The sequence below is a fragment of the Falco peregrinus genome, chromosome 2 (genome assembly GCF_023634155.1).
Source record: "Falco peregrinus isolate bFalPer1 chromosome 2, bFalPer1.pri, whole genome shotgun sequence".
Lineage (NCBI taxonomy): Eukaryota > Metazoa > Chordata > Aves > Falconiformes > Falconidae > Falco > Falco peregrinus.
In genome coordinates, this window is record NC_073722.1 from 122755053 (window position 1) to 122780637 (window position 25585).

Consider the following 25585-nt stretch of genomic DNA (forward strand, 5'->3'; position numbering starts at 1 on the left):
TATTTAAATGAAAGAGTCTGTTACTGTTAGGTTTAGAAAAGGGATCAGAGCCAATTTACTCTCCCTTTAGACATTAAAAGAGGATTTTATCATGACTGGAGTATATATTAATTGTTTTTAAAAGGCTGAAGCATGCTCAGTGTGATTCTTGCATACCATTAGGTATGGACACGTGCAAAAGTCAAGGCAAATTATAGATAGAAATCAGAAAACCTAGAAGTATGGGAGAGAGTGCTTTATGAGGCAATTCAAAAGCATTCATTTGCAATTTAAACAGTGATTTGCACATCTAAAGGGATGTTTTTTAAATTATACAAATAGTTGGGCGTTTCAATTAACCAAATTAAACTTGAGAGTTGTTAGTTATACGAATACTCACCCAACAGAACTTGCCACGTAATCTATTGAAAACATGTTACATTACAAGTGATTTATTTTACATACACAGATAAGTTTTATCATTTACTGATGTGAAGAAAAGGGTTTTTACAGTCTGTTAGTAAAAAACCCACCACATGTAATGATAAAACACAGTCTTTAATTGAATTATCAACAGTAATGAGATCTTGTCAGTTTTGGGGCTGATGTGTTGGAGTCATTCCAGTGTGCTTGGCACAGGTACTCTAGCTCATGCATATGGTGCAGGAGTATTGCAGTATCCTGTGGGCACATGAAAATTGAGACTTTGGGGATGGAGTGGGAAAAGATTCAGTTTCTTAAGCAGTTTTCTTTGTCCTTAAAGCAATGGCATTTAGGTACTTAAAAGCATATATTTTATTTAGCTTACCAAAAGTACAAACTCCATTTATTTTTGTTTTTCCCCCAAGCACTATGTTTTTAACAACTGCACAAAAATGGGGGACTAGATGGTTAAAAATTATAAACCCTCTGGGCTTTGTTATTTGAGCATATTTGAGACACTCGCTGTTGTTGAGCCATGCTATGAACTGCAAACTGTGCATGTGTGTAAAAAGGTTAAGATCCTACATAGATGAGTTGGGGGCCATGCTGTTAGCAGACGAGGAGAGCAGTATTATGCAGCAGGTGCACGCCGTCAACTCTGTAGAAGATTCCATCTTCATGGAGTCATCTCTTGGTCCACGTTTACTTGAAGACAGGTAACAACAGCCAAACTAAGGTGACCTTGCCATTGCCTTCTCCCTTTCTTCCCATCAGCAAACCACTTGATACCTAGTTTGCAGAGAGTTTGTCAAAACTAGCTGCAGAAGAACTAATGCTTGCAGGAATTGACAAATTTGATCTGTTCCATAACCCAGCAAGATACTTTTTTAAAAGATTAGGATTTTTTAGAGACCAGCTGTGTTTCGCGGTTTATGCACCAAAGAGCCAGTTCTTCAGCATGTAGTATGACAGTACACTGATCTATACGGCTTATATTGCTCCTGCAAATGTCTGCTAAAGAATATCCTAAACTGGTTTTGTGCATTTTGATAGCAAGTAACAACTCCTGCTTTATTAAACAGCTTGTATGCCATAGCTCTGCAGTTCACACTGTATGACCTCTCATGCACCGTGTATGTTTTAGGATCTCTGTATGCTCCTTCTACTTAATACTTTTGCAGCTTTCACCAAGTAACCTGTGACGATTAATACAGGCTAAAATACTTAGGCTAGCAAAGTTCTGTTTTAAGTTCTATCTTAAACAAAAGCAGACAAAAAAAACCCCTTTACTATTGTTTAGGAACTTGTGCTTTGAATTATGGCATTTATGGTAACTTGTTTTAAATGGTAGCTCCTGCTTTATGGTAAGCTGTCATACTTGAGACTACTTTTGAGGTTGGCTAGCCGTGTTTAACTGAGCATGCTCACAGACTTCTTGCAATATTTGGGAGAGTTGGGTCATTGGCTGTCTCTACTGTCATGCAAGATGTGGCTTTTTATGTCATATAGTCACTTCATATTGTTGTTACATCTTGTCTTTTTCTGTTGATGCCATTGTCACTGCTTGTTTCACTAGCACTTTAGCTTTCAGCTTGGTATTGGATGACTGTTTCTATTGCTGTTCTTGTGACTGTACTGGGAAGAAAGGGATTTACAAATGCTCCTTTTGATTCTAGCTTTTGGAAAAATATTACTTGCTACTTGTCAGTAGATGTTTTTTTTGAAAGAAGTATAAGTAGATACTCAACAGGAATAGAAAGTTTTTCATGGAAAAGCAGAAATACACAAACTCAACATTTTAAAAAAAGGATTGTGCTGGACAGAGTTGTTCTCACTATGGGTTATTAATTATTTGCTAGCTATTTTTGTTTTCCTTTTCTGAATGCTTGCTGGTACTCTCAAAGATGACACACTGCCCTCCCTACATTCATGACTAAAGATCTGCCCCTGCATTTCTCTTCAGCCGTGTGAGCTCTCTGACTTCAGTGAGATCTACTTATGTCATCAGGGCTGCAGATCAAATCCTAAGCTTTTAAGAAAAGTAAGATGACTGTATAAGTATTTGTAAGGCTGAACTGTAAGCTGCTTGCCTGTGACAAGTGTAGTGATGAATTTCCAAAAGCAGAGTAGTTTAGCACAAGTTGTCTGGTATTCCTGTCATGGAATTAACCTGGTTTCATATGTGTGTTAAATTTTAGGCATGTGACACAAGCGGACCTCAAGAGTTCTACATTTTGGCTCCGAGCAAGTTTTGGTGCTACTGTCTTTGCAGTTTTGGGTTTTGCTATGTACAAAGCATTATTAAAGCAACGATGATCTGAGAAGAAGCACATCTGGCCCTACCAAATAAAAATCCCAAACTTTTATGTACATTCTGAATGCTTTAAATTCTGCTAGAAATATTTATATATGCAGAGTTACTTTATTAATATTTGTAATTCATGCATAAGATTATTTTAAATTATAGCTCTAACTACAGTATTGCATAATGCGTGGGGAAAAAATTGCATCTTAACAGCCAGCTAAAATGGCTTGACTTGTGAGGCCAAAAGGGAATTTGTTGTAAATAACCTGTACATATTAAAGCAGTAAGACATTGCTTCCCAACAAGCTGTTCAAAATACTGTTCTTAGATGTTTCATCATGGTGACACACTAGTGTATAGTTGAAGTTCATTTTCGGTAGAGAGTAGGTTTAACTCGAGGATCATACTTCCTCAAGGATTGCTTATTTATTTACATTGATCTGAAGTGACTTCATCTTTTTTGGACTATAAGCTACACCAGGCAGAATTTGTGATTTTCATTCTCATCTATTCTTTTTAACTCATGAACAAATTTCCTCACTAATTACGTATTTCAAGACAAAGTCACTGTTGCCATCCTGGCCTATGATTTTGTATGTTACATGACCAGTGACATATTTAGCATTCTGATTTTTCTTTTAAAAGGAAACCATAAACTTCAAAACCTGCCAGATCAACTTCATATGCTGTATGTAATTTGTGTTTTTCAGTTTCCACTATGTTGTTTTATAACCCTTACAAATCAGATAAGCAAATTTGTATATTATAAATGTTTATAATTTGAAAAGTGTTGCCGTTTAATTTCTCACATCTGTCAATCATACCTGCTGAAAGCTGTGTATAAGATAAAAATAAAATAGTACACAGTGCCTATTCTACTGTAGTATGTTAGTTGCATGGATCACAGTGCATTCTGTAACTGGCTAAATTACCTATAGACACAGCTTTTTTAATGATCAATAAGTCAAATATTATTTCCTCATGACAAACCTATTTTTCCATTGCTGGCCTTTTCAAGTATTTCAATAAAATAACTGTGTACTGTGTGTGTGTTTATATTTTTCTTTTTTTTTCTTTCCCTCCTTCCCCTGCCCTGAAAGGTGGTCCTTATAAAACCTTGTCCTTCATCCAAGAGAATACTGTCAGTTGTTGGAGCTTAAATATCTTGGCTGTGCAGTTTCTTTGCTTCATCTTACGACTGTGTTGCTTCCATTAGAGGTTTATTTCAGATTTTTATCAGAAAAGTGACTTCTGTGATATTGTAAAGCAGTAACACAAATGCATAGTCAACCATGAACTTTGTCTTTACTGTCAAGGGCAAAATCGAACTGAAGAGGAGAGCAAATAGTTCAGTGGGTTGTTTGGGAAAGCCAGTGCCTGTCTATTACACTGACCTCCCAGAAAAGCAAGGTGAGAGGAGCTGAATGAGAGAGTTTTATCACCAGAAGATTAGGAAGCTCCCAGTCTGTAAACTATTACACTCTGTCTAGAAAATTACTTACTTTCTTAAAAGTTTTTGACGAGAAGAGGGCTAATACTTTTCTGGGGAGGTGTATATGCTCTTATTTAAAATCTTACTTTCCCTGGGAAAGTGATGGTTGGAGACCACCTCTGTATCCTCCCTCCTGCTGGGTAACTGGAGACCACAGAAATTGGATTCCCCCACATTCAGCTTTTCCTAGGACTGAATCTGTCTTTGTGTCCTGTTCCAGCTCCCTACCCATCTCAGTGCCTGCCTGCTAGTGACGCTCCCATATGTCAGTGTCTGTCCTGTACTGGGAAGCCTGGAACTGGACACCGTACAGGACGGTCTCACAAGTGCCAGTGACTGAATGTGATGTGGATGGTGCTTGTGGAAGGTGTGTCACATAGCTGAACAGTATTTCCTGCCCTTTTTCTGTGAGATGTCTTCTGATACCCATGGTGCAGAAAATAAATCCGTTAGTGTTGTGTAGAGCTTTTGAGCTGATGACCCGAGCAAGCAAATGTTTCCCAGTCCTTGAATTTTTACAGTACGATTCACGAGCTTGTGGTGCCATGCAGCAATGGCACTTGGAAGAGCCAGAAGGTGCATGATGTGTTCTTGGGGACTGACAGATACCTTGGGGGGTTTGTGTTTGGTTTTTTTTTTTCTTTTGTTTAAGTGCAACATACCTGCCTTGGTAGAGGGAGACCAGATTGTGATAGAAAATAAGAAGGAAGACTGCTGTGGTAGTGCAAGTTAATATGCAGGGATCTTTGCACACTTGGGGCTGTTGATCTTGTAGCATCCAAGCAAGCAGGGAAGGCTGGATACTCTGACGCTTTGAGAGTTTCCCTTTTGTTTTCCTAATAGGAAATTCTCACGTAGCAGATCTTAGCACTGCTGATTATTACCACCACCACCCCCCCTCAATGCACTTCTGAAAGGCTATTTCAGGACTCCATTTATCAAAATCTATCTCAGACTGCCACTGTACGGATGGTGAAGTGTCTCTGAGAGGCTGACGGCCCGGAGCACTGCCTGGCCTCGCCGAGGTCAGGGTCCTGGGGGGGAGGTCTGCTCTATTAAACCAGTCAGCAGCTGTGGGTTCCAAAACGCTTCCAAATCCCTGATACCGCGCTCTGGATGCTCGGTGACGGTTCCCACACACCTGTCATATTATTATATTAACGACACAGCTCATCACCTGCGCCAGGTACTGGAGGGTTGTGGCTGCTGTTCCAATGAGCCGCTTCTGTTTCATCCCGCCGGGAGGGAGCTTGTGCTGGATTTCTCCGTGGGGGAGCCCGGTGGGACGCCCGGGACCCCCCGGAGCAGGTGGCGCAGCGCGGCCCCAGGGCGCGGGGCTGCGGCAGGGGCGGCTCGGGGGGGCGGCCCGGCCTCGGACTGGCTGACGGAATCGTTTGCTGTAAAGGGCAGCTCCCAGGTCGCTACCGCGGTGAGTAACCGCATGATAATTAAGCACGGTGTCGCCTGGAGAGGCGCCTCGCGGTGGCTGTTGCAGGCGGCACCGCGCCGGGGGACCTGCGGCGGCCCGCCGGTTCGCGCCACGGGGCGGCGGGAGCGGGCGCCAGGGGGCGCGCTGCGGCCGAGCTGACAGGGCAGTGGGCACGGCGGCGGGAGCGCGGCGCCTCGGCTCTGCCCTGAGGGGCGGCTCCGGCAGCGCAACCCCCGCCCTGCTCGGACACCGGCGGGGCAGGGCCGCGGTGGGCGCCCCCCGCCCTGCTCGGACACCGGCGGGGCAGGGCTGCGGTGGGCGCCCCCCCGCCCTGCTCGGACACCGGCGGGGCAGGGCCGCGGTGGGCGCCCCCTCGCCCAGCGCGGAGGCCCGACGGCCCCTGAGGAAAAGGCGGGCCGGGCGCGGCGGGAAAGGCCGCAGCCCTGAGGGGAGGCGCTACCACCGGCCGGGCCTCCCAGCGCGCAGGTGAGCGGCACAGGTCGCTGCGCTCCTTTATAGAACTGGGCCTTCTCCAGTGGCTTAGGGGGAGGAATTTGCTTAGCCTGAAAGTTGGGGAGAGAGCCCAAGTCCTGGAATTGAAGTGCTGCGGCTCTGCTGGGGCGAGTGGCCTCAGGGAAACCCGTGTGGCTGTGCCACCTATGCAAGAGTTAGGGTCTTCACTGAACCACTGGCCGAGGCCTCCTGGATCCTATGAGGATTATAGTCACCGTGAGGGGAAAGTCTTCTACTCACGGAGCACATGAAGGAGAAAGTCCAAGGAGCTGAGCTATTGCTGTTGAGTGCTGCTTGGTAGGAAGAGGGAGCAGCCCAGTCAGCTCTGCTCACTCTGGCTCCTTAACGGTGATTTCTTTCCTCTGAACCTATCAGTTTCCTGACAACTTCTTCTGTTGTATCTTCCAAAACCAGACTCCATATCCTCTTCCCATTCAGTCTGATGTGGGAATCGCCTGGCCGTGGTGTAAAGTCACTGGGAGGAACAAAGACCTCAATTCATCTTCCTTGGAGACACATCCTTCACCCCTCAGCTTTGACCTCCCGTCTGAAAGCTTGTCAGTTCAGGATTAGTTGTAAGCATGACTTGATTTTATGTTGGAAATTAACCTTGAGTTAAAAATTGGTCTCCATTTCAAACAATTCTTTTAATTTTCAATGGAGCTACCATGTGTGTGGTGATCCCATCAGGTGACAGTTAAAAAGGAGCAGAGACTTATCTTCAGTACTGTAGGGCTGACCAACAGATAGGAGAGCTCCCTCTTAACACAACCACCCAAAAAAGGATTAATGGCAAATTTAATTATTTCCCCAGCTATAACCAAAAAGGCAATTGGAACCAGTTGCAACCAATAACAGCTACTGGGGCGGAAAAGAGCTGTAGGTGGAAAGACTAGAGTCTACTTTTTCAGTGCTGGACTTGAAAAATTTCTAAGTGTAACATGGGGAATAGGAGGTTAGAAGGATAGCCTTTCAACACAAATTAGAAATCAGAGAAGAGGTTGGAGCTTATTTTTTCTCACCACTCCTTCTTCATGTATCCATGAACCAGGGAGAAGCCAAAAGGCAGCACAAAGAGTCTAACTCACACTGATCTTGTTAGCCCAGCCACAAGCATTACCATTGACACTGAAAGAGCTCTTTGCCACTGTTGCCTCCTGGGCACAGCTTAAACTGCAATCTCATACTGTCTGTGGTCCTTAAAGATTTTTTGCCATTTTCATGAAGGGGTTAATCCGACTGGTCTGAGCCAGTCCCAACATTGTGCTATCTAACTTCTTGCTAGGGTTGTGTTTGTGTGCAGTGTTCTTGGCTTCTAGTCCAAAATACTGTATTTTGCTTCAGAAGTCGCCTTCCAGGGCTGGCTGGCTAGCTAAGTGCCGGTACATTAATCAGGCTGGGTAAGTTGGTCCATTTAGTTCCAGTTGTGAGAGCTGGGCAGTTTTGTAAAAGCCCTTTGGGGCTACTTTGGGTGGAAAAAGGACCCATGAACAAAGTTTTGATCTGCTCCAGGAGGCTTAGCTAACAGATGTTGGCTAGGTCCCTACTTTGAGGGCTTTTTGTTGTATATTCACGAGCTGACCTTTTTAGACACTTCCAATGCAGGAAGGACGTATACCCTACATTTTGTGTGCAGTAGTAGGAATGTAAAAGGTTGCCTACTTGACTGAATGGGAAAATGGTTTGGGGTTTATTATCTCAAGTTCTTTCTGGCTAAGTTTCTTCCAAAGCCCTTCTGTCTTCTGTCAGCATCTGCTCTGTGGTGGCCTACAGTTCCCTAGTTTCTCTAGCAATTACTGTTTTCCAAGGTAGAGTCACCAGGGTATGCAGTGGGGAGAAATGACAGTCTAAATTAAGAGGCTCTCACAGACTTGGAAGATGATAATTTGTCTGTAACAAAACCCCTCATTAGAATACTGTTAATTTCCTTTCTGTGACAATTATAGCACAGCACTAGCTCATATGTGCAATGTGCAGAGATATTTCCCTGAAAAAAACCCTATCGTTACCACTAGTGAAAAGCATTCCTTAGAGAAGAAAAATGAATTTCTAATTTTGCAGCAGTTTTCCAGTTTAGTAGGAGTTCAGTGTTAAGGTAAGGTCTGGGGGGTTCTCGCTGTTTATTGCATTTATATTAGGCTTCATGGTTAGCATTTTCCTGCTAGCATCTGGAATCAGAGGCGACACAGAGCTTTTGACACGGCAGTCCCCAACTGTGTGAAACCTGTTACCCCTGAAATTCAGCTCATTTATTCTCTCTTTACTTTAACAACTCACTTCCCTCCTCCCTACAGACATCTTTAAATGATTGCTGTTTCTTTCTGTTGGCATAGCATATTTTTGCTTATCCATCTGTTTTGAAGTTTTGATGAGGTTTAGTTTTTCAATCAAAAAGAAATTGTTTTTATAATAGCTGTTTAGTGCCTGGGATGTTTTGGCAGGGGTGGTGTTGTATGAGTAAAGTGTGTTAGTGCTTCTCAAAAGCACTGGATGTGGTAGCGCCTATTCTTACGCTTTGGGAGAGCAGGCTGGGCAGGCTCTAGACAAGCGAGAAGTGGGTGCTATGTTCAAGGAATCACCTTTAAACCTGAAGAAGGTCTGCTCTGTTTAACCAATGATGACAGTTGTGGTCATTAAGGGGAAAGAAGCCCTCTCATTCGTCAGTTGCACTGGAGACCCCTGGAGAGCTTTTATTTTGTTGTTATTTTCCCGCCTGCATACCGAGGTGGAAAAGTTCTGCTCTTCAGGTCCAAAGGTCCTAGGTTTACTTCTTGCACTTGCTTTAAAAGTTTAGCTGACCTCTTCAAAATACTGGAAGGAACATTTCTTGGAAAAGTATCTTTTGGCTAGGATTGTGATCTGCTGGGCTCAGAACCATGAACAGAGGGAATTTTAAATTTAAATTTTTAACCATAGGCTCCTTGAAGATAACAGATTCCTTTCTAATGTTTGTTCGGGATGGGGCATCTGGGCAGTACTACAAAATGAGATTATCTTCTTAACTCTTTCATTTGTTCCCAAAATACAGATCATTTGCAGGATTGAGGTCTCCTGCTGGTTTTGCTAAGGGATCAGATCAGGTGATGGAGGAGATCATTCCCTTTGCCTGACTTGATCAGCTGCGTGGGATGATATTTTAGCCCTTGGCCCTGACCTTAAGTTAGTGCCAGCTGCGCTGGATGCTGAGATGTGGAAACCTGCTGTTCTCTGGTGGCTGTGGGTAAGTGTAGCTCATGTGGGCATATGGGAAGAACTTGGCACCGTTCCCCTTTTCCTGCAGAAAAATCTTTTAGTAACTAAGAAGCTAGGAGCCAGTGGCTAAAAGCATGGACCTGTGTGGTTCCCATCATTGTGTGGGACAAATTTGATCTGGATCAAAAGTAATACACAGTACGGAGCTCATGACAGCTGTGGATGGGGGAGATGATCTCTGCTGCATGCTCTGCTAGTGCTGCATGGAGGATCCCATTCTCGTTCCAGAGGTCTCCTATGTGGAATCTTTTGCTTTTTTTGTTGTTAGTTTTTAAAACAAATTTGTAGAGAAAAAAGGGACTTTGGCTTGCTTCTGGCCTTGCAGCTGAGGTGGGTCTGGTCTGGTGTTGGAGCTCTTGCATCAAGAAAACATGACCTGCAGTGCCGGACCCTCTCTGCTCCAGCTCCGGGCTCTGTCTGGCTTCAGCTGTAGGTGCAGCAGGAAGCAGAGGCGCTGGCACCATGCGGATCAGCCTGGTTCTGCTCGCCCTGCCCCCTTGCCAACCTGCTATTTCTGTACTTGATTGAAAGAAGCTAAAACTGCTGGATTTGTGCCTTCGGTCGAGGCATTCCTTAAGTTCCTTGTCCAGGCTCCAGATGGTTAAGATACCCATCTTGACATATAGGAACAAATAATTACGGTAAAAAATGTGCAACCCCACACCAGCCCCCGGCTGTGAGACTCCCCGGGACGGGGAAGTTTGCTCTGCGGAAAGCCCCCCTCGCCACCTGCGCAGCGGCGGGCGGGAGCGCTGAGACCGACCGGGCCCCGCCGCAGGGGCTGCCCGCTGCCGCCGCCGGGGCGCCCCGAGGGGAGGCGGTGCCCAGGCGGGCCGCACCGCCTTCCGCGGCCAAGGGGCGACCCAGGGCTCCCCCCCCCCCCCCGTCGTGTCACCGCCCAGCCCGCATCCCCGGCCGCGCTGCAGCTGCCGGCGGTGCCCGCCGGAGCCCCCGGGGACGCGCAGCTCCCCCGCGCCGGGAAGGGCGGGCCGCCCCCCGGGCCGGGCCGGCGGGGCTGGGGGAGGCGCCGGCCCTGGCCGGGGCGGGGGGCAGGCAGCGCCCGGCCGCAGGGGCGGGCGGCGGGGAGGGGTCACCTGCCCCGCGCGGCGCCGGCCGCCGGGATGCCGCCCGCCAGCGCTGCCCGCGCTAATTGGATGTCCCTGGATGGAGGATTTCCTCCGCTCCCGGCTGCGGGAGTCATGAAGGCAGGCTGGGCTGCGCTTGAAAGTTTGCCAAGCAGCAGCTAGGTTTAATTTCTTTACGGATCTGAGGAGAAGGGGGGGGGGGGGCGGGGGCTGGAGGGGGACCGCTTCCAAGCATGGGAGACAGGCTGCCGGAGCCTCACGCCAGCTCTTCCCCCGCTGTGGCTGCCAGCTCGGAGGCGGAAGAAATCGAGGTGCTGGACTCCGAGGATGTCCTACCTATGGCCGCGGAGGATGTAAGTTTCCTGTGCTCGGTGTCTTCCCCCCTTTCCCCCCGGCCGGGTTAATCGGCTCAAGCTATTTATAGACGAAGCCCGGGGTGGGGGAAGGAATGGGGCTGGTGACCCTCTGGGGGCAAGGGAAAGCCGCCGTCCCCGCCACCCTGCGCGCCCCTCGCCGCCGGCCACTGCGGGCTGTGCCCGTCCCCGGGGCCGCAGCCCGGGCAGCCCCGGCGGCAGCGGCCGGACAGGCTCGGTCCGCTGCGTGCCCGCGGGAGCCGCGCCGCCGGGGCGATGCTGGCTCACAGCGGGCTGCGGCTGGGCGGGCTGGACAGGGGCTGACGCCTGGGCTTGAGGGGCTTCCCGGGGACAGAGAGCTTCTCCAGGGTCCCACCCGCCCGGAGGCTGACAGATGTGAAAAACGCTCCCGCTCTCGGAAGCCTGTTTCCTCTTCCAGCCCCCAGCAAGAAACAGCTGAGGAAGTTTTTTCCCCGGCTCGGCAGGGCAGATAGTTTCTCTCCATCCTCCGAGCTCTGATTGCACCTGAGGGTGGGATAACTTGGCACCGGGTCTCTGCCTCTGCTCATCCAGCCTAGAAGGACACCAAGTGGTCCTGCGTGCTTTGAATCTGCTCCTGTCAGGCGGAGCAGCAAAGCCTGCAGAGCTGAGGCGGTAGTTCTGCATCTACCGGTCCTGGAGGCTGCAGCTCGCTGTGCACCTGTCTGGGAGGGAGTGAACGCGCACAGATCCTGCATTCTGGTGCATCCCAGGAGTGCTCGCAGCTCTCCTTCCCAGCAAACTCTGCTGGGATGAGGACTGTGCAAAGTCTCTGCTTAATCTGCAGAGGTAAGTGCAGGGTCTGTTCCTGCCTACGGAGGCATGAAGCAGTGGTACTAAATGTCTCTAAAGCCGGCGCTGTCTCGGGTCTTGCACCAGTATGAAAGGGACCCTTGTGAACTAAGCCTCCAGCAATGGTGCGTCCCTTTTCCCCTCTACTTTTATGACACTGCTGGAGGAACCCGCATGGGGCTGCCTAGGGGCAGTGCCTGCTTCTCATCCCCCAGCCCTTCCTTCTGCATCACCTAGAATTCGGTTGCCGTTGGATTTTCCTCCCAGAGGGTAGCGGAGGAAGTGCAATTGCCTGGTAGAGCTGCATTCCCAAGGCTGTATTCCTGAGCACTGTACAGTCAGGAGGGAACGTGTGATGCAGTTTTACCTCTGCTACAGCACTGCCAGACGGTCCTAAGAGGAGCATCCCTAAGATGCCCCTAAGAGGGACATCCATAGCTTTCACTCCCAAAGGGTGGCTTTCCAGGAGCTTTCACAGTCCAGGTTTCCAAATCCCGGTGCTTGCTTACCTCAGACTGACCTTTCCTTCTCTGACAAATTTTGTGGTTGTCTGGATGGTCTACAGGAAAGATTCCCTGTTGTGATTCATATGAGCCCCTTGGAGTTACTCCAGCCTCTACACGAATGCAGCCATTAGTGATTCAATCCTGCCAGTGGCCTGGGAGATGCTGGAGCACTCAGTGCCTGGCAGGATTGGGCTCCTGAGACAGGAGAGACACTATGAGCTTCCCTTGGTAAAATCTAGATTCTCATCCTAGTTCTGCTACTGACTTGCTGCTTGACCTTGAGGTAGGACAGCTTGGGTTTGATCCAGCCTGCAGTGTCTCACCGTTACTTAGGCTGGGATCTGCATTGTTATTTGACTCTGGTACCTTGTTTTCTGCAAGCAACAAAATGGAGCTGGAGCCCGCGGCTACATTGGTTATGGGAAGCTGCTGAGACCTGGCAATAGATGATGTGACAGAAGCCTGAGGTATTGTATATCGTCTGCAAGTCAGAAGAGCAGGAAGTGGTGTAGATGCCCTCCTCCTCCTCCTCAGCCAAGATTTCCTGCTGAAACAAGCAGGCTACAGAGCATCATCTCTGAAAATTCAAACTGCTCTCTGCTAGGACTATGCTCCCCTGAGACCTAACTGGGGGTTGGTTTTCTGTTGTTGCTATTACATTGGAAAGCTCGATGTAAGCTCTCTGGCTTGCCCAGCAAGAGCTGACAAAAGGTCAGTTGTTTATGTGTTATTAACCGCAAAAATACTGCGTAGTGGACGTTCGGCTGTCACAGTCTTGACAGTGTATAAAAGCTCAGCTATGATGTCATTACAGCTCTCGGAGCAGTGTCCTACAAAGCCAGGATTCAGGCAGTCCCAGAATGTTCTGTTTAAAAGACTGGGCTGATTTATGGTGATAAATTGGAGTTTATAAATGGATATAGGCATGGGGAGGAGGGGACCCAGCAACTTAACAGATTAAATGGACTTCAGTGGCCTAATATCCCACTGTCTCTCCAGTCAATTCTGCTTTCAATCTGCCTACCATGTGAAAGGAAACTTTCTTCCAAGACTAGATAAGACTCTCACTAGAGCTCTGCTTTGCATATGGCACAGTGAGGGGATTGCTTCTGTGAGTCTGATGTTTGTTATTTTACTCATTTTGCTTTTCTGGGAAAGTGAATGCATCAGAAACAAAGTGTTGTGCTAAACAGCACTTCAGATAGGAGAGCTGAAAATCTGCAAGGTCTTTTCTGGGGACCCCAAGCCAGTGGTTACCTCACTGTTGCCCCATGGAAGTTGCTCTCCTTTGGCTGTCACCCAAACCCAGGAGAGATGAGAGAGAGCCTTAAACAATTAATTAGGAATTTAATCTGTTCCGTGAGACAGTGAGGCAGCAAGCCTGGAATCAGAGGGGTGACTTGACATCAGGCTTTCTACAAAGCATAGATCGGAGCCAGTTGCTAGCTTGTTTTTTTCTATTCCCAAGCGGCAATGACTTGTGGAGTGTTCACATGGTTGTCAGTGTTGAAGTAGAGCTCTGTCTTACACAGAGCTTTTAAAGCAGATCTGCTAGAACAAAACTTGTGGGGTAAATCCTTGTCATGGGCTCTCTCCAGCCTTCCACCCTCCCACCTTGTGCAAGAGGAATTACCTGTTTTTCAGTTGTGGACATGTGAGGCTCAAAGAACTGGCGGGTTATCAAAGACCTTGCAGCAAGTCCCGGCCAGAGCTGGGAGCAGGCAGCAGGCAAGGCTCTGACAGCCCAGCAAGGCGGTCTGTGGGTCAGTGTTGGGCCAGAGGATCTCAGAAAGCGATCTGAAAGACCATTGCTAGTTCCTCCCTCCCCTCAGTATACACCGAGCTTTCTTCATCTCTGTGAGTAAAAAAGCCTTTTATTCCTTGCTTGCCCACAAGCAGACAAAGCAGGAGAAAAGAGAATTAACACATGAATGTTCTGAGTTCATCCTAATTTGGATTTGTAAGTGAAAACTGTCTTCCCTGTGGTTGGTAGATTCCCTCTGCCTCCTCCCCCGGAAGGGTAGGTGATTCTGGGATGAAGAAGGATGTTGGGAATGGCACTAAATCATTTAATTATTTCTCTATTCAAATATACTTCTACAGTTTACTGCATGTTAATGTCGTTGCTCTTATACCTTCTTTTTCTTCTTTTTCCTCCCTTATGCATTGCCTCTCAGCACTGGAAAGCCCTGTTTGATCAGGTATGTGAATAACTGATGTATTGTCTCTGTCTCGTGAGCAGAGTCTAACCTCGAGTTAATTTTCCCTGTACTAGATTTTCCTTGCATTTAAAATACAGCCTAGGATGCTCCATGCTCCCAGTTCCCAAGATGCTGGCATGCAAGTCATAATTACCACTGCTGCTTTGGGCCTTTCTCTCAGTTCCTTTTCAGAGTAGCCAGGGACAGAAGTGGGCCCAGCCTGGCCATCCCTTACTACAGCGCGCAGGGTCTGATCCGAGGTGCTGCAGCAGGTGCTCAGCTTGCTACCAGTTGCACTCTCCTGGCTCTGTGGGTTAAAGGATCTTTGACTCTGAGGCAGGCAAACTAGGACCTGTAAAACCAGTGCTGGATTCTTTGAAATGGCTCCCCAGCTGCTAAACTGACTTCTGCGGGATTGCATCCTCCAGGGAAGGACCTGCTGCTTTAAACTTGCACAGAATTAGCAGAGTATCTGCTTCCGTACCAAAGGCTGTGGTTGTGTCAGGTAAATGCCTTGGGTCAGATCTGTAGCCGGGTGAATCAGCACAGCTCTGTAGAGCTGAGCTATAGCTGCTATGAATTTGGGTTGTGGATTCTAGTTTGTGAATTATGCTTTTAGCTGCTCTGACGTGTTTGCTTTGTGGTGTTCCTTCCATCTGCCAGGATGGAATGTGAAGCTGCTATAAACTGAAGGATTTTTCTAGGGTTGACTTGCTTCTAAACTGAGTGCTGAGTTCTAAAGAGAGTGCTGCTTTTGATGTCATAAACTTTTGTGCTGTTGTGTGTGCGTGTAAATGTCACCTTCTGTAAGGGAGCTTACTCTGATGCTGGCATCGTCCTGGCAGTACTAAAGTTCAGATGGGATTTCATCCCTGCTTTATGAGGCGATAATCTTGCTTCAGTGTCTGGCTGAACTGCAAAGCCAAAAGCTGTGGTGTGGTCTCTGTGAAAGGATGTCCTTGGTACCCTGGGGGTCCCGTTATCATTCAGCTAATAACTGGACTGCCTGTTCTGATGAGTGCTCGTTTCTACCCGGTTAGCCGTGACTGACTGCTTATCCACGTGTCTGGACTGCAGTACATTTGTTGTTGTACAGTCAAGCAAGCTGGCAGCTGGGAATTGGGTTACTATAATTGTTGATCATACCTAGATTGTGCGGTGTATTTGAATTTGTTGGGGCTTGTAGGGTATGCTGCCACTCAAAAGGTGGATGCAAGATAAATTGCTTGTGGTCTGGGTGGAATGTTTGTTTCAGCCACTTTGAATTCTCCTCCGTCTCGAATGTTGGCCTTCATCTGGAGTCTGATTCTACAAGCATCCTTTGAAGTCATTGAGCCCTTGTGGGATGGGGCTCTTGGCTGGTAGCTACTTTGGGCTCAAAGAGAGGAATCTGTAATTTCCCACTGGACTTGCTTGAATAGTTGATGGGTTTTTTCCTTCTTTTTTTCTTTTTAAGGGAGGGGAGAGTTTGACATCTGGATTTACAGAACATTACCCGAGTAACAAGGGAATGGGCTGTAAAGGCAGGCCTTCAATAATTAGCTATGTTTCAATTAGGGCTGCAGCTGAAATTTAAGCCTTGTCTGTAAGGCTTTATTATCAAAGAGAATGCAACCTGTGACAACTAGTCTAAGTCCTGAATAAATCAATAACGTCCTTGTTGCCTGTGGGCAAAGCCAAGGAGCTGATGTCTTCCTTGAGTGTTATATCAGCAATGCAATGCAATTAGCCCTGCCGTGAATTTGCAAGATGCTGTTTGTCGTGGAACAAGGTTGCTATTCCCAGCAGCTCTGTGCTGGTAGGAGCAGGGAGTGTTTTGTTTAGCACTGATTGGCATCCATGTGAAACATGAGGACAGTCTTACTACCTAAAGAAAGCCTGTGTGTTGAAACTCAGAACAGCTGCAGCTCTCCCTGGGAGATATGACCTGGCCTTATGTGTACTTAGAGCGGGAATGGGTGGCCGAAGATTCACGTGCCCTGTGCATTCGTGACTCATGGGCTGGGATTGAAGTTTGATAGCCACCCTCTCAGCTAAGACACATGGGCCTCTGCATTCACCACCTCCCAGGAGAGCAGCAGAGCAAGAGAAGGCTCTGGAGAAAGAGTTAGAGCAGTTGGGTATTCACAGGCAGGGAGTCTGCAAGGCTCTTGTTTCTAGGGTGGTGGAGTATGACAGCAAACAGTGTGAGGGGAGGGTTCAGCAATTTCCCTCTAGCCTTTGAGGAGGAAAAGAAATTATTAATGCCTTTTTTTTTTTTTTTTCCTGTGGGTAGATTTTTAAAAAATACTTCTATTTAGATTTACTTATAAAAAATCAGGTTTCTATTTAGACATACAAAATTAAAGGGTTTGTGTTTTTTTAATGACCCCTTCCAACATCTTAGATTAAAAATTCAAAACTTCTTGATGAAAATTGCTGCTCAGCCATGGAACAGTGCTTTTTGCTTGTTTATTTTGGGGGTGAGGAGTGACTGACAATGCTTTCTGGAGGAGTTTATCTAAGCTGGTATGCTGGGAACTCTGACTCAAGCCAGTATCTCCAGCCACTTGCAGAGTGCTTCTTTTCAAGAAGTAAAAGAAAAATTTGTCAGCAGATCCAGAACTACTTCCTAGGCTTTGAAGTACAAAGAAGCCCCTCCCAGGGCAAAGTCCTGGCTACACTGAAGCAAGTACCAAATCCCTCCTGCATTTAGTGGGGTCAGCACTTCACCCAACAGTTTGGGAGCAGGCAGACTCACAGATTTTCAGTGCTGCAGCCAGGCAGTTACAGTACAGCTGCGGCTTCATACTGTGCTTACGAGATGTGTTTATTATGAGGCCATGGCCCTCGGGCAGCTCTAACTCACTTTTATATGGGAACTTTTATAGGGATTCATACATTTATTTATTGTGCTCATAAACACCCTCCACCCCCGCACACACATTAGCTCCGCATCTGCTGCCTTCTGCAGAGCCTGTACTGTCGTTGAGCTCTCTGTGCTGTCTCCGAGCTCTGAGCAGAGCAAGGCATTGCCTCTCTCCATTGCTCCGTGATCACTTGGGGGGTTTTCATCATTTGTTCTTCACTGGCCAAAAAACCATTGTTTTGTTCATCTTCTGGTAAAGTTCAAAGTGCGACAATCCCAGGAGCAGGTTCTGACAGTTTCACGCTTCTCTGTGCTAATAAGATCCCTTATTAATGGCCTTGCATGCAGACATGAGAACATCTCGCTGTCCTTGTTGAAGCAAAGTTGTCTGAGGGTTAGAGAGTGAGTCTGCAGATGAGTCTCCCGAGGGGCTGTTCCTGCTTTGCTGTGTCCTTTCTAGGGCCTTGGGTGCCCTTCTTTGCCTCCATGTCCCCGGTGCCCCTGCTTTAGAGATGACTGCAGCTAATCGGTATTATCCAGCCCTTGGCTGTGCTGGGTGAAAGGTGCTATCTAGGAGGACAATGTTCATTTTTAGGACAGACCTGCCTTCTGAAGGTGGCTTTTAGCCATGTTAGATGCCAAGAGCTTGTACCACCTTCTCTATTTCCCCATCCCCCTATGGCTGCTGAGATTTCAAGGGTGAATTAACATTATCAGCCCTCATCTTGAAGTTCTCACTTCTTCTCACCCATACCCTGGTTTGTAGTCATGACAACAAACTTGTTTTAAATAGACACACACAAAACTCTTCAAAAAGACCCTCCTCACTGGCTCAGCACCTTGATCCTATCACTTGTCAATCCAGGCTGTGTTTTTGTTGCAGCTGCTTTAGAAATCCTGGATTCCTTCCTGAGACTTGTACGTGGGTGTGATGGCAACAGATGAACAGAGTTTATGGGGAATGCAGAGAGATGCCAAGTTACCCAGTGTGTGTAGGCAGCTAATGGAAAACCTGAGCTCAGAAACAAGGCTGTAGAGGTATCCTGGACCAGACATGCACTTGCCAGGAAGAGTTCAGTTGCTGACACTACCAGTAGTGGGTGCAGCTGAACCTGCTCTGCCATAGTCTCATAAAACATTGAAATATGCTTGAAAATATGCTGACTTTGCAGCCTTCTTAAATCCAGGGCTGGTTCCTGCACGATGGAGCTTGCAAAGCGGTCCGTAAAATCAGGCTAGCTATTATCATGGTTGGTGGTAACTGAGAAAAGGAATTGTTTTGAACTCAATGATCTTTTATGTTAACTGTGTCCCTTTTCTCTGGGTGGCCTTTAACATGGGCAGGACAAGCGATTTCCCACACTGTAAGACATTCCAGTTTGTTTACTGGGGCACTGTTGAGCTAAACATCACACCTCACTTTGAGAAGTTTCCCTGACTATTGTTGCTGGCTAAACCCTGCCAGCTGTGGCTGGAACACCTTGCCAGGCAGGTCTTTCTGAGCTCTAGGCAGTGACTTGTGCCTGGAGATTTTAGCACTTTCTCGGACAAATTGCTTGGGTCTTATTGCTGGTTTGTGTTGGTTACTGCGAGCAGGAGGAGCCAAAACTACAAGGTGAAGAATAGGAAACAATGGCAGTGAGAGCAGCAGTAGAGGCAGGGGGTTGAGCACAGGGTTGTATGCAACCTTGAAGCCATTGCCTGAAGTTTTTACTATTGCTGCCTTTTTAGAGTAGTGTTTGTCAGGATGTATGTCTGCATTTAAGTGGAGTAGTGCTGCAAAGAGGAGGTTATAGGAACTGGAATTAGGAAATGGTCATAGACTTGCTACTTCATCTCCTGATGTGAGCTGGAGAATCAGAGGTACTGGTGGGAAGACTGTCCATGGTGATAACAGATTAGCATCCAGGCCCTAAAAACAGAGTCTGCCTCGTCTGCTATATTAGACGCCTCTGTGAGCATGACAAGAAATTTGCCCCCTTCTCCCCCTCCACCAAGCCGTGCATTGTAAAGGGGAAAGACACTTTAAAAGCTACAAGGGTCTCTTGGCAATGCACAGAGGGGGTTCTGCATCTGCCCCACGCCTTGAAGTCTAATCACATTTACAGTTGTCAGCGTGGGCTGCTGGAGGAGATGAAAGGCAGAGGACAAGGAGGGAGAATAGATTAGTCTCAAGCAGAGGGCACTGGGAGTGCACCTGCTTCTGCTCTGCTACCTTGAGGAGGGGCGGCAACAGCAGCTGGGCATGTGTCATCTGCTGCTTTTTGAGGCGCCCAGCCATGGAGCACACGATTAATGACTCAAGGGGCTGGGCTTTTGTGAGCGATAAAAGCCCTGGGATTTAGGCAGGGCTCTCAGGCCTTTTTTTTTTTTTTTTTTTTTTTCTGAGCAGTGCCATTACTTTACATTTTTCAAGTGGTGTTTTGGTCGCAGGGAGCTGCTGTCTGCAGCCACAATGCTTCCCTTTCTCCTCTCTCCCCAAACTGGGCTGACCTTTGTCATGCAGCATTAACCCTTTGACTCCTTCACTTTGGGTTATAGGGTTGGGGAAAAGAAAGTCTCCCTTCAAATTCATTGCCCTGTGGGCAGACTTGAAGGGAAGAATGGGCTGGTAAGAGAGGATCTGTTTTTGCTGAAGGAGATTGGCTTGCTGATGTTGTCTGGATTATCAACCCCTCACTGCCCTCTTCCAGAGGCTCTTTTGCATACAGCAGCCCCCAGGAGAGAGGGGAGGGGAACTTATCCTTCCTTTGGTCAAGGAGGGAAACTGAGGCATTCAGCGGTGAATAGATGTCTGGGAGACTATTCCCTTTGTAGGGTCATGTCCTGTCCTTTACCGTGCCTGGATTAGTCTGTGTCTGTCCCCAGTGTTGTTACAGTGAATGGCATTCTCCCAGCACTTCAGGGCTTATACCCAGATTTGGCTTTTGGCCATGATACCCTGGAGTGATGACTCGGCATGAAAAAGCTACATGGAGGTCATTAATGACCTTCCCACCTCTTGCAGGATGAACAGCGAAAATTCCCCGACTTCCTCCTTAATCTTCTAATACCTCTGTACATTGAACACCAGCCAGCCCTTGAGCTGGATGTGGGTCTCTGAGATTGTCAGTATTTACACCTTCCCTACAGTGTGAAAGGTTTGTCATCAGCTATTCCATTTCCCTTTTCCCTGGCTATTTGGATACTATTCTCTCCAATCCCACCAGCCTGTAATGCAGACTGTTGGCTTTGCCTAGTGCAAAACGTTGGGAGTAGAAGCCGCCAATATGAACCAGACATCAGCAGTGTAGCAAACACAGCACTGTTAAGCTTGTGCTGGTAGAAGACTGCATCTCCTGAAATGTTTCAAGGAGTCATAACAAGCACACCGAAAAGCACATGGAGGCTGAGTCACTCTTATACAGCCCGTGAGTTACTGGCAGCTTGATGTCTCTGGATTTGTAAAAGCCTCAGGAGGCTTCCTACTCATTACACATTTGTGTACCTTCCACGTCTGAGCTGCCTGGAAACCTGCGTGTTAAGAGTGCAGTGTCTGAGAGGAATGGCAAGCTTCATTCAGACCGTTGTGTATCTCTGTTGCCTCCTGATCCCAGCTGCAGTGGGAGGCTTTGGTAGTGTGCTGTGCTGTTTCAGCTGAACATGCGGGGTGGTTTTTAAGCACATAGATCCTTGCTAATGTATTGTTCACAAATCCTGTCTTGCATGTAGAAAATCAGTGAAGCAATAAAAACATTTAAGCCGCGTGTTTAAAAAGAAAGGGAGGAAAAAGCCATAAACACAGAGTGGATTGATGCTGTTCTGCAAATCAGCTGGTGCATTGTGCTCTGTGGCTGTGTGCTCTGTTACAACAGAGAAGGGGAAGAGAGCATCCTGTCTCCAGAGGAACAAACCAGCTGCTTAGCGAGTGGAAACAGTTTGGAGGTGCTTTTCTACACCATCATCACTTATTCCTGTAACATTTACAGGGCTTTTAAAGTCACTTTCTACCAGACCTGGAAAACAAGTGTATCTCCTCTGCAATAGGAAGTATGATGCTCCTGTTGCCTTCCGGTATTTGCAGTCAGTCCGAATGTACCGGGGCACATTTGCAAATTGAATGCAGCAGTGGGCGTGTTTGAGTTTGACAGCAGCCAAGGAAGCTGTGATCTCTTTCTGCCTCCTTACTAGCCGTTGTACACAATGTGTTGCTTTCAAATCAGCTTGGTACCAGCACAACATGAGACAGAGTTGATAGGGTTTAGTTGATGGGCTCTTTTCCTGCACCATTGTACATAAAGGGTGCTGAGAAAACCTGATCTCAGAATGCTTTCGATTTTTACGTGATTCAAACCTTGCAGTGTTTACCTGCTCAAGCTGTAGCACCTGGGACAGTCACTTCTTTTCCTTTCCTCTCCTAGTCTTCTGAGCAGTGGCATCCCCTCTGATACAGCTGCTTGTGGTGACGCTGGGGATATTCCGTCACCAGAGATGGTATGTCTTGGTAAAAGGCGTAGTGAAAGTCCTGGATGTTTGTGATCACACTAAGTCTCTCTTGGACCTTGAATTCCTTCATAAAACCCCAGCACTAGCAGGACATGTATTCTTAGTATATGTTCCTGTTGCTTAGGAACAGCTGTCTGCAGTGACAGTGTTACTGGTGAAAGAATAATGATGTATGAAACTGATGTTAAACAAGCAAGATCAATCTTACCCTTAGGAACTGTTCTTCGTGTTCTTTGATACTTAACATACTCTGTAAGTAGCGTATACTCTGGAGTTTCCTGAGTTGTATGAGGAAAAACTAAACAAGGATGCTGGAGGCAAAGCTGTTTGTGACTATCATCAAACCTCTGGTCTCATGCACTCCTTCAGGGCAGCGTTCCCTGAGGGAGCATCTCTGCCTCTGTGATCCTTCACTATTAGGTACCAGTGATGATGGTGACTCTGCTTGGTGTAGCATAATTGTTTGTGATGTATGATGGTAGTGGAAACGCTTGTTGATGACAACCTACAGCCTGTGAGATGTAGCCATGCTTACCTTTTGGCAGAGAAAGGATCAATATTACAAAAGGTGAAAAATGGAAAGTTCCACAAAAAACTACTGGAGGACTCAATCCTGTGTGCTCTGACTTGGTCTAGCAAAACACTTGAAAACAAGTATGACAATTGTCCTGGACCCATTATATGTCTAACATCAACTGTCTGTTTGGCTGGAGCTAGTACGTGTCCTAAGGGATTTGGAGACCAGAGGGGGATTTTAGTTTCTGCCCCTTGCTCTGAAGCAGAGCCAGATGCTTGCTTCCTTCCACTGGCTGCTTGCCACTCCTCTCACATGTTTACTTACCTTCATGCTGAGAAATAATGGGAAGTAGGCCTTAAGCATCTTTACTCACTGCAGGCTGTGGCCACTGTGGAAGGTTGTTGCTTTTTAGCCTTCTTGTTTGCACTGGGGAGGAAAATGAAAGTGTTTATTGTGGTTCCTTTAACTGCTGCCTCTTCCCTCAGCTGCTCCCTCTTGGTTGCTAATAGAGGAGTTGCTTTTGCACACAGTTTTGTTATCACTGGATTTATGTGTCTGAATAGCTGTCCCCCTCGTCAGCAGGGAAGGCATCAACGGTTTTCCTTCGTGTGTCCTCTGGCAATAGTATTTGGGGTTTGGAGCAATGTTTCTTTTGCATTGATTTGTGCGTTTAGGCAGCCCCTTTGGGGGAGACTGCTGTGAAGAGCAGGGGAGATGGTCCTGTTGCTGCTATTTTTGGTCTCTGAGCTGTGCCTGGAGACCATAGCTAGAGGAATAACTTTCTTTCAACCTAAATAAAGTGTCTAAAGAATCTTTACTGAGCTGCATGTTTGCTTTGTCACACTTGGACTTGCCAACCCTGGGAACTGTGTGGGGATGTCTTGTGTCTATGTGCATGTGTGCAGGACTGCTCTTGTGCTTTCAGCATGGTAAATATTCTAGTGTTGTCTTCTCTAGAGCTCTATGAGCCGGAGCATACGTTGGCTTTTTTAGAGGATTCGCCAGTGTTGGGTATCCGCACTAGAGATTTTTGCTATTGCAATGCCTTTCAGTCAGTCTGTATTCCAGAAGCTGTAGTATGCTGGCTAGCTCGTGTGGTTTTCACCTGATGGGAACCTCCTGCCTGCATTCATTGCCTTCTGCAGTGTTTGGAGAGGCCAAAGCCATGTCTTTTTATGAATGAGTGCAATGGCCAGTTTATCTACCTGTCAGGCGTAAGGGGAAACAGCTTTCATGGTGGAGAGAGCAGCAGCGTAACTTCATAGTTGTATGTGACAGCTGAAGCTGGCTGGCATATAAATGCTGCACAGTCCCCTTCAACAAGACAGGTGCATTGAGTAACTTCCCCAGGGTGGTGACAGCCAAAATGTCTTCCAAAGAATTGTTGTATGTGTATAAAATAATATCTTCCAGCTTTATTCCCTCTGTGGCCCATGAGCTGAGAGCTGCACATTGATATATAAGATCTTTCATGGTTGGTACTAGTGGCCAAGAGGAGCTGGGGCAGAAAGTCTTTTGCCAGCTGCTGATTTATGGCCCTAGTAAACAGTCCTGAAAAGCACAGTGAGAATTTTCTGGACCTTGTGCAGTTTCAGCTGACTGGAAGCTCCAGGCTGTTATTTGACCATGTGGAGTAATAAACCTGTGAAAACTAATTAACTTTTGGGCCTACTGCAAAACAAACTAGTTCATGCAAAAAAATTACTCCACACTTGCAAGCAACAGTGACTTTATGGGCTTATAAGCCTGTATTTAATGACCAAGCATGTAGTACAATGCATGAAGTATGGGTTTTTTGCTGACTTCTAAAGCTGAACAGAATATAACAAGCTCTACTGATCACTGAGGATGTGAATACCAGCTCTTTCATCCTTATTAATTATGTAGCTGATGTGTGGGTGGAAGTTTGACACAAAACTGCATTGGATGGTTTCTTGTAGTCTAAACCAGCTTGAATTATGCACACCCAACCCAAACGAAAGCAGTTCATTCAAGGAAAGACTCTGTCTGTAGTGAGTACTATAGTTTTTCTGAGGTCATTCTCTGCTCGCTGTTCCCCCTGAGGTGCAGCTGAGTAAGCTCTTTCCCAGTGGGAACACAAGGTGTTTTTCTGATGTTAGCAGGCAAGTTAGTCAGCCCTGCTCAGGACCTGGCTCCTGTGATGCAGATGCTCTGTGCGTGCCAGTTGTGATGGTGACGTCAGAGAAGGGATGTTTGAGTGCCCCAGTATTGTGTTCCTTGCCAATGACAACACACATCAATATCGTATAAATGATCCAGCCTCTGTCATCCAACACCGGTTTGGAGGGAGGGAATGACTGGCCATTCTCCTTAATCAGATTACTAAGGTAACCCTCCCTCTGTCCCATCAACTCCTGCATTACTTAGTAGCCCTTAATACTGGATGTTTAACTGCTGGTATCGTTAGAGTCAAAGCTACGCCTGATGATTCCTGTTCTCCTTTGCTAGGGTCTATCCATTTAGCTGGTGGCAGAGGATTGTGTAGAGCCTTTGCTCACTGGGATGCATGGTGCCACTTGGCTGTTATTTTTCTAATTGATAACTCATCACCCCAAAGAGCAGAGCTGGCCCTTTTGCAGAACATAGGGTGCTCTGGAGTAACTGTGCAGTTGTTGGCTACGTTTGAGATGCACAGGCTTGAGCTTCAGTTCCTCAGAAAGCTGCAGGCAGTGCATGGCCTGTTTTCTTCCCCTGTTGAGAAGGGAAGGGAGGAAGGTTGAATATTGTACCAGGTCCCTTTGCTGCCCCACTACACGGCTGGGGAACGAGGAAGCCTGATCTGGAGCTACTTGTTCTGGGGGGGAAGGTTGCATGCTGGCCTGGTCTATGCCCACACCTGGGTCATGCAGACAGATCATCTGGTATCTTGGCAAGATAGTTGTCACAATTGCTGATACAGGAGCAGGAATTTGGAACTTGAAAGAGAAACCACCTTAAAGGCAGGAGAACTACGATGTAGTGAGATTTTTTAAAAAAAATTTATTTATTTTAAAGCGTCTGTCCCCCCTCTCCTGATGGATGCACTTGAGTTGTCACAGTACTCAGCACCAGAGTACCAGCTAGCATGGGTCTATCCCAAGATTTGGTTTTCTCTGCTAAGCAAAGTATTATTGCAGAGCTATTATTTGACCTAAAATAAGTGTGTGTGCATACTCACTGCTATAGAATTCTGCTTTTTCACGCATCAAATCAAGTCCCTGTGGATTTTCACCTCCCTCCCAGATCTGGCAGACACTGAAAAATGGAGCTATTTTTAATCTGAAATGTTCTGTGTTTCAAATTCAGGGTATAAAATGTGGGTTTTCTCCTGACAAGTTTCATGGCTGATTGCTATAAAACTCCTTG

At 46.9% G+C, this 25585-nt stretch overlaps 2 protein-coding genes across 11 annotated transcripts in view; both read left to right on the forward strand.

Annotated features, from left to right (window-relative positions):
* The window catches only part of RHOT1 (ras homolog family member T1), a 33405-nt gene extending 29652 nt beyond the window's left edge, over positions 1-3753 (forward strand). For 8 of the 10 annotated variants that reach the window (XM_055794407.1, XM_055794409.1, XM_055794406.1 and 5 more), the window contains 2 exons: positions 975-1118; positions 2601-3753. In XM_055794407.1, coding sequence (XP_055650382.1) covers positions 975-1118; positions 2601-2718 — 262 coding nt within the window. In that variant the 3' untranslated portion in view covers positions 2719-3753. The remainder of the gene's footprint in view (positions 1-974; positions 1119-2600) is intronic. The other 2 variants (XM_055794413.1, XM_055794414.1) reach the window with 1 other exon arrangement.
* Positions 3754-10705: 6952 nt separating this feature from the next.
* RHBDL3 (rhomboid like 3) overlaps positions 10706-25585 on the forward strand; it is a 73164-nt gene continuing 58284 nt past the window's right edge. Inside the window, exons 1-2 of the mRNA XM_055794172.1 lie at positions 10706-10831; positions 14346-14369. Coding sequence (XP_055650147.1) covers positions 10712-10831; positions 14346-14369 — 144 coding nt within the window. The 5' untranslated portion in view covers positions 10706-10711. The remainder of the gene's footprint in view (positions 10832-14345; positions 14370-25585) is intronic.